The following is a 9025-nucleotide window of genomic DNA, read 5'->3' as shown; positions in this document are numbered from 1 at the left end:
TTATTTTGTTTTGTAACATTTTGAATATAATGGAAACCGCTGATGCGATCAGAGAGGTGAAAGTCCTGAGTTAAAATTACAGTTTTGTCTGGCAATCAGTCAAAAAACACAAAATCCACTTACAATATGGAATCAAAGTATTCTGAAAAGCTGCAACCAGAAAACTAATTTTCCGTCAGTCTCTTGTCATTTGACTCTTTGTTTTAGTACTATTACAGACAGATTCAAGCATCACTAAGACTCCTCTGTGTAACAACGCTCACTGCCAACAGTGAAATACAAAAGGAATATTATTCGGTAGCTTACAGTTGTGTGTGTGTGTGTGTGTGTGTGTGTGTGTGTGTGTGTGTGTGTGTGTGTGTGTGTGTGTCCTTTATTCTTTCATATTCCTCTGAGGCCATCTCTTTAAAAGTGCGTTCAATTCTACTCAACATTGCCTAATTAAATTTGACAAAAGAAGAGGATGAGCAGTTGGAACACGATTATGTACGTAGTGTGTTGTTTTGTGTAAAAATCACCTTGGGGGCAGTTCAACCACCACATTGTGCCCTCTCTTTTCAGCAGTGTGTGTAGTTAGAGAGATGAAGGATTATCATATGTTCCTGAGCCACCACCTGGACAATTGTTACTGCACCTCACTGTATGCTTTTCATCTCTCCTCTAAATTGTTTTAACCATCATTGTGTGTGTGTGTGTGTGTGTGTGTGTGTGTGTGTGTGTGTAGTTGATAGACCCATTTGAGTCCAGTGATCCCAGTCGTTGGCCAGATGAAAACACCAGACAGCAGCTGATTAAAGCATGCAGAAAGAGCTCTGCAGGACCTTTTTTACTGGTAAATAAATCCTTAGTATCGGAGTATACAGTAGTACAGCACAGCTCAGGTTTTACTAGAGCATCATAGTTTTCAAAAGATTTAAAAATAATTTAATTAAATCTTAGTTTGAGTAATAGAGCGTGACCAGCCCAGTTGCTAATCAGTCCCCGTTGAGTTTTATAAACCCATTAACACCAATGCAAGCGTGAACTAAAAAGACATCCCATGCTGCTGTACCTTCTGTGTCCACATGGCTGTGCTGCAGGCTCTGATAGGACATGAGTATGGCACAGCCAGTCTGCCCTCCCAGGTGGAGGTGTCAGAGTACCAGCTGCTGCTGCAGGAGAGCCAGCGGGCAGGCGTCAGCACCCAGGAGCTGGAGAGAGTGTATCAGAGGGACGAAAACACCATCCCTCCCTCCTACTGCCTGAGACCTCCACACCCCTGCTGTCCTCAGGTGATCACACTGAACCTCAGAAATATCATTTATCATCTATTGTCTTCATTCATTCAAATTCAATTATGATGATTACAATTATCTTGTTAAGCAAACAGGAGTAGGTTTGTCCAAATGCAGCTGCTAATTAAATGTGAAAACTAATTATGATTAGTGCCCTCTTAAAAAAAAAAAAATCCCCTACACAAATAAAGCTCTAACCACAATAAACCATATAAGGCATTTAGAAATATAAGACTGTGGTGCCGTTTTCTTAAAGGTATCTAACTGTTTGTTGTTCAGCAGGCAGAGGTTGAGGATGAAGAGGCGATGAGGATGAAGGCTAAAAAAGAAGAGCTGAGGAAGATGCTACAGACCACTGTGAGTCTGTGTGTCGACAACGGTGTTATGAGCCCAGAGAGAGCCCATAGCTACTACAGATCAGGTGAGATATATATATATGTGTGTGTGTGTGTGTGTGTGTGTGTGGGTGTGTGTGTAGGGTTGAAGTATAATTTGATGTGTGCTCTGCTGCTTCTCTCCAGCCCTCGATGCAGATCTGCGATTTGCTCTGGACAACAGTCCTGATAATGACATCATCAGACGTGGCCTGGTTTATGTCCACAAGGTCATCAACGCAAAACGAGAGAGACAGATGAAGTCACACCTTCAGTCACAGTCAGAGGTACATATATCATAATCATAGAAATAAAATGGTGATCTCAATACACCCCACTTTTACCCTCATCGTCAATTTTTGACAAAAGTACAATTTTCAAGTTCATATTCCCCCCCCCCATGGTTTTCTTAGTTTTAGAAGGAAAACATAGTTTTCATAGCTGAACATGTGGGAACGTTTGCCTTTTAGAAACCAAATGTTTAGTTTTGTTTTCACAAAAGGAGCAAGTGGGGCTTGCATGAATCAAAAATGGTCAAAGCACGTTTACGTGTTAACTTAAAGCTAATAAATAACCTCTGCAACGTACTATAAACATCCAAGACAGATGAATTTTGATTGAAGTAAAGGTGATTTAAGCATAATGTGAGTCACGCCTCCATCATTGTGGGGAATTTGCTAAATGAGTGCTCTCTTCCCCCTTTTTTTCTTAACTTATCTTAAGTTTTGTATTAGTTCCTGACAGATACATGTGATTTGTGTTAACAGAAGCATAGAGATGTGTTTGAAATACTGTATCTCTGACATAGGTTTTATAAATAAAGGTTAATTTTTGTAGTATAGTAGAAATAACTAAATATGAAACACACATGCAGATTGTATCAAAAGTGCCACAGAAAGTGATTAAAATACTTTTCCCCCCCCTTTTCCTGTATTTTTAGGCTGCTACCTCTGACCTAGGGACAATGCCCACTGATGGACAATTATTATCAGAGCTTTGTGACAACTTCCTCCCTGGTCTCATCTCTTCCTCCCAGCTTCTAGTCTACACCACAGCCACAGAGTGTGACCGTCGGCTTGGTTACACGACAGCCAGGAGGCGGGGCTATGCCGAGTCTCTGTGCCAGCAGGTGTACACTGACCTTGTGGGGTTGATTGACAGCTTGAGCATCTTAGGATGCGATGAAGGCTCTCAGCTCGCTGATGCTTTGGCCAGAGAGCAGGCAGAGCAGGAGGAGCTGTGTGACGTCTTTTCCCGACTTTATGACATCATTCGGCCAGAGGAGAAACAGGTCAGGATGAAGCCGTTTCTAAACATTAAAAAACAGCATTTAAATGTTTTTTTAACATGGCAGTGTGAAGGATTAGGTTGATGTTTGTTGTGTGGCACACACTGATTAATGGATAATTACATTCAGTACTTTTTTTAGTGGCTGACTTTTTTTACCAATTCAAGGTAACTTTGTGGATATTTTCTGATCTATTTTCTCTGTGTTGTGACATGCTCATAGAGCCAAACATGTAAGGTGCAACATTGCATCAGTAGAGCTTCCTTTTTCATTTGCTGTAGGTCAGAGCCTATGTGGAGCAGAGCGAGCAACAGTGCCCACTAGTGGTGACAGGAGGACCATGCTCAGGAAAGACAGTTCTGCTGGCACACTGTGCTCAGCAGGTAAGTGGCCTAAAGTAAAATGTGAAACTCATTGTAATTTCGGTCCTTTTTATTCCTCAATTGAATAGATCTTTTTAGCTTGAAACACTTAAAAAATGCAAAACAATTATAATTAATCAATTAGTTAGTGTTTGCATTACATTTTATTTTATAATGAAATTAATTTATTGTTTAAGTCATTTTTGTTTAAAGCAAAAATGTCCTTAATTCACCAGTGGTTCTAGCCTCTCAAAAATAACTGTTTTCTGGTTTTCTGAGTTGGGTTTTGGAAGAACAAAAAAGATATTTGAATGCATGCCATTGAGTCCTGGGAACACTTTTTATAGACCAACCAATTAATAGATTAATCTGTAAATAATCGTCACATTCACATTGATAATGACAATAATCGTTAGTTGCAGCCCTGCATAAAAATAAGTTTAGTACGAGAAGCGTTTTTGGTTTCCTGGCAGCTTTATCAAGATTAATTACCCATGTAACTAAATCTTAGATTCCAAGCAGGATAAATAAAAGCCAACAAGACATTTACATTGTAAGACATGGTCTTGATAACAATGTGAAGAAGTGTTCTGTCTCTCTGTCTCTCTCCACAGGTAAAGTCTTGGCTACCAGACTGTGATCCTGTAGTGATCACTTATTTTTGCAAACTGTCAACCGACCCTTCCCCAAGGCACCTGTTGTCGAGCCTGTGTTCTCAAATTGCCGGTAGATATCACAGTGAATATTCCTCTGAGCAGAATCCCAGAGAGCTGGATGATCCTAGCTGTAGCCCGACAGCCAACATGTGTCTGTCCAAGTTTAAAGAGCGTCTCTCATCCCTCCTCTCCTTCATGCCTTCCACCGAACAACCTCTGGTTCTAATCCTTGATGGCCTGGATCACATCGGAAACAACTTTGGACCTCACATCATGGAGGGCCTCCCGTCCCCGCTTCCTCCCAGCGTCAAACTAATCCTCGCAGTCTCCTCCAAACGGACACAAGTCCTGCAAGCCATCAACCCACAAAGAGGTCCACCTCAGTGTGTGTCAGAGGGCAGGGAGAAGGAGTCAGGATATGTGTGTGTTCAGCTGGGATTGGTGGACAAGAAACAGCGTGTGAAGATGTTGGCGTCACTGCTGAGCAATTCAGGGAGGAGAGTGACATCAGGACAACAGGCACTGGTTAACCAGGCACTCACTTCCTGTTGTCTGACTCTCTACGCTCGACTCCTGCACCTACACATCTCGCTCTGGCACTCTGGTACGACTAACTACAGTAAACGGACAGACAGATTCACTCTGAGGTCCGTTGAGGATGGGCCAAGGGTCCTGAAAGATTTGTTTCCATTTTTATTTTTGACTGTACATTGTTAATCATGTTTTATTGTATAAAAAAATGTTAACATTTGCATTAACTACAATTTTCATGTGACATTTTCAAATGCATTAGAAAGGATTGGAAGATATGCAGTTAAGTGCAACACACACTTTCTGTCACTCAACTTTTTCAGCCATCAGAAATAACAACTGTTTGATATTTAAGGATAGATATATAACAGAGCTCAAAGAAATACTAATACATTTCAGGCTTCAACCCAGTCTGGTTACATCACATTTCTCACCTTCTGTCCCCTTTTCTTCTCTCCTCATCAGATTCAGATGTGACTGAGTCGTCTCTTCCTGACAGCGTCCATTCATCCATTTCTGCGCTGCTAGATCACCTCGAGCAGAAACATGGCTCCTCTATCGTGGCTTGTGCCGTCTCCTACCTCACCCTCTCCAGGACCGGGCTCACCGAGGCTGAGCTCGCCGATCTGCTATCCAGTGATCAAAAGGTGCTGACTGAGTACGTTCAGCAGGTAGAGAGCCCTTCCTCCAAAATGCGAGTCCCGCAAATTGACGTGGAAAGACTTCTGTTGGATTTGAGGAGGTTTCTCATTAGGAGGACAGTTGCAGGGTCACATGTTTTGTTCTGGGTGAGCAGGCATTTCAAGCTGGTGGTGGCTAAGAGGTATCTAGGCACTCATGATGTGAGGAGGGAGATTCATTCGGCGATGGCGGACTATTTCAGTGGCGGATTGTCTTGTGAAGTTGCAAAACCACTTCTTGTTAAGCAGAAATTTGGACCAAATAAGGACACCACCCAGATGGAAATCCACATAGACAGGCAGCCATCCAGCCAGCCATTTGTCTTCGCCTGTTCTTTCAACGAGGTTGGCCGAGTGAACTTGAGGAAGGTCTTAGAATTGCAGCATCACTTGCAAAGGTGTGACAAATGGGAGGAGTTAGAGCATGGGCTATTAATGTCTTTAAGGTTTCACCAGGCCATGGTTCAAGCAAGACTCCTGGAAGATTTGGTAACCATGTTGGAAGGTGAGGAGTGGTCATCCCACTTCCGTTTGTCAAGGGAAAGAGCAGTCCTAGCAAGCATATTGAAGTCTTGTGCTTGCTTACTGCAGAGCTCCCCACTGCAGCTGCCCTCAGTGATGGAGACGAGCCTCCTGCCTTATCTGGAGGTATTTCCTGCACTCGAAGGTTATGCCAGAGAGATCAGACAGGAGAGGAGGAAAATTGGAAGCGGATTAGAAGTAGTGCTTTGCCCTGCTCCCTCCTCTGTTCCCTCCATTCAGTGTTTAAAGTGTGTTGCCAAAACTAGGGATGTCTCTGTTAGAGAAGCAGCAGGGACAGAGTGTGGGATTGTAGCAGAGATCATGGATGATGGCATGGCTTGGATTTGGAAAGGCTCTGGATGTGATGTAGTCAAACTATCATTGAGCTGTGAGCAGAAGGAGCTGAAGTTTGCAGGAGTGAAGAGCAGCTGTCAATTCATGCTGCTTTCCACACAATGCAACAAGATTTTCTTATGGGATGTGACCGGCCCAGAAATGTTTCTGCAGGTTAAAGACCCTTTGAAAACAGAGTTAAGCCAAAAAACATTAAACAAAGTTGAGGGGTTCGTTGCATATCAGAAACTGTTACTCATGTGGTGGAAAGATGAGAATTTTGTGAGTGTGTTTGACGTCTCCAGTGAGATCTTGACTCATTTCCAGTGTCAGAGCTGCGTGACCTGTTTGGTTTGCTCCTCTAATGGAGTTTACATGTACTGCGGGCAGATGGACGGCACAGTGTCCATATTTGACACCAACACCGGCAGCCTCCTGGCCACTTGTTCAAACTCAAACCACAATGCGGTCACATCAATGATCCTGTGTGAAGAGAAGTGGGAAATGGCATGTGTTGACAGGACAGGGAGTGTAACCCTTTGGGATGTGGCAGCCAATGGAAACTCACCAAGACTTGTCACAGAAAGATTTACTGGAGGCAAATTTAATAACATCCTCAATGTAGATTACTCACATGAAATTGACACTTTATTGGTGTGTCAATCTCACCAGGTTGCACTGTGGGATATGTGTGACTGGGAGCTGTGGGACCAGTTCTTGGCTCCGCAGGGGAGGGCCTTCACTCAAGCTGTCCTCTCTAAGGATGGCCACTTTTTCCTGGCGTTGTTAGACACCTGTCCCCTTGTCTTGGTGTGGAAGGTCAGTACAGGGGACTGTGTTCTATCCTTAGAAATAAACAAGCAGCCTCATAAACTCCTCAAAATGGCCTCAGATATTGTTTGTGTCGCTCATGACGGCTGCCTGACAGTATGGGACTCTGGGATGATAGATGCTGCAGGTCCAGTTCCGAAAATGGGGTGTGGAGTGACAGAAGTGGTGGTTGAGCGAACAGGGTTCTACACCTCTGATGGGTCAGAGACAGTGTGGAGATGGAGATTAGAAACAGGACTTCCACATGCTAACTTCCTACACGACGGTCCTGTGGAAAAACTGCGTCTTTCTCCGGATAACATCCACCTTGTAACACTCTCAGCAGGGGAAATATACGTTTGGCAGACAGAGCCAGGTCAGAACATCTTGCGTATGAGAGGCAGCAGAGCGTCAGACGTCCTGATCACGCCGAACAGTAACTTTGGGGTGAGTATTTCTGACCGAGGGATGTCTCGGGTTTGGAAGCTGGCACACGGGACCATTGTGTGCAGCATACACCCGTACCTGTCTGACGCCCAGGTGTCGCCTGAGAGCACCTTCCTTATTGGCCGTCGCCATGGAGACCTGTTAGCTGCCAGTCTGTGGTCAGGCTTGATCAGCAAGCATTTCTCCTGCGTGGAAAGCTCGGAGCATGTTGTTGCTTTCCGCACACTTTCAGAGCACCCAGACTTTGTGGTGGTGATGGCCTCCTCAGGGGCGGTGTACACCTGGAAACTAGCAGAGGAGACGCTGTGCAGGCACTTCCAGCTGCCTTATAGGTTTCACTGTCAGCCACAAGACTTCCAAATGTCCTCTGATGGGAGCTACACCCTGCTGTCCACTGATAATGAAGCCATCCACCTCTTGGACTTATCTCAGGTCAGACTGTGCTCATTCAAGACTGAGGGTCCTGTCATTAAAGCTTGTTTGGATAAAACTGGACACTATGCTGCCTACATTTCCCACCCTACCACCACCCTGGAGAAAAACTGCGCCTGTTACCTGCACACAAGGCCCGTCCTCAGAGTTTTACGACTCGCAGACGGAGAAAGAATAGGAAGTGTGTTTCTGGCTAAGAATCCGTTGACCCTTGTTATGTGTGAGCGGCAGTGTGTGTTTGTGGGCTTTGAGGACGGTTCTGTGGGCGTGTATTCAATTTTAGATGACACCATCAAAGGGGAGGAGTTGGTCAGGGGCAGAGAGAAGTTGAATGGTCAGATGAAGCGCTGCCCTTTTGACAGAGCATTCACCTGGTTACCACTAGCAACCCCCAATATCACATGGCCTTAAAAAGATTATACAAGCTGTTGTTGGACTGTGCTTTTTAAAATACATGTATATGTATGATAAATGTGATAGCACACAAAGTGATCGTATGCACACGTGTATGCTGTATGTATATATTGAAGTAAATACAAATACTGTATACATTTGTTCTACACTCCTGGGGAAACTGCAGCACCATCTGTTTCATTTCCAGCTATTCTGAGTCCATCATGATGAGCTCACTGCAGAAAAACCAACCCAGCAATTGAGTTTCATTTCTGTGAAAGCAAAACCTATAACTGATCAGTTTGAGCCATATAGCCTGCATGTGTTGTTAACACAGAGATCATTTTTACACATGTATTTGTAATAATAAAATAATTTGTCATAAATACACTGTTTAGCCTATATCTCTGTTTTTACATCACATTTACTGTAAGAAATACTGTCCCATTGCCAGAAATGACAGAAAATAGCGTACTGTCTTTAAATGGTAAAACAAAAAAAACGAAATGTTGGCCTTTTATTAAATAAATACAATATTAAGCCTACATGATTTTGTAAATTTTGATCAGTTCACCCTTATTATCTTATTGCAGATACAGTAAGTATATTAAGTTAAGTAGGCCTACTTATTAAGATAAGTTGTAATTTACGGCATAAGAGTAAGTAACATATTTCGGTCGTACAGCTTAAACTTAAAACATCGAAAGGGAGGGACTTTTGAGAGATAGGAGAACTCTTGAAGCGCCTTGCTTGATGCCTTCCTTACCTCTTGGTAACCTCGTAATTTAGAGTTTCAATGGTGCATCCTATTGGTTGTGCATTGCTTGCTTTTTGTCGAAAGTAAATGACAAATTGTACTCAGTTACAGACTTAGTTATCATGTTAGACATTTTAGGTAGATCATCTACTCAATATACTACACC

At 43.3% G+C, this 9025-nt stretch overlaps 1 protein-coding gene across 3 annotated transcripts in view; it reads left to right on the top strand.

The window, feature by feature from the left end:
• The window catches only part of LOC144515458 (NACHT and WD repeat domain-containing protein 2), a 9564-nt gene extending 917 nt beyond the window's left edge, over positions 1 to 8647 (top strand). The window contains exons 3-10 of one of the 3 annotated variants that reach the window (XM_078246316.1): positions 725 to 832; positions 1080 to 1271; positions 1557 to 1695; positions 1796 to 1935; positions 2589 to 2939; positions 3218 to 3319; positions 3913 to 4558; positions 4951 to 8647. In XM_078246316.1, the coding sequence (XP_078102442.1) occupies positions 725 to 832; positions 1080 to 1271; positions 1557 to 1695; positions 1796 to 1935; positions 2589 to 2939; positions 3218 to 3319; positions 3913 to 4558; positions 4951 to 8120 (4848 nt within the window). In that variant the 3' untranslated portion in view covers positions 8121 to 8647. Of the gene's footprint in view, positions 1 to 724; positions 833 to 1079; positions 1272 to 1553; positions 1696 to 1795; positions 1936 to 2588; positions 2940 to 3217; positions 3320 to 3912; positions 4559 to 4950 lie in introns of all 3 variants that reach the window. The other 2 variants (XM_078246317.1, XM_078246315.1) reach the window with 2 other exon arrangements.
• Positions 8648 to 9025: the final 378 nt, after the last annotated feature.

This window comes from Sander vitreus, chromosome 3, assembly GCF_031162955.1.
Source record: "Sander vitreus isolate 19-12246 chromosome 3, sanVit1, whole genome shotgun sequence".
NCBI lineage: Eukaryota > Metazoa > Chordata > Actinopteri > Perciformes > Percidae > Sander > Sander vitreus.
This window is presented reverse-complemented; position numbering and strand designations above follow the sequence as displayed.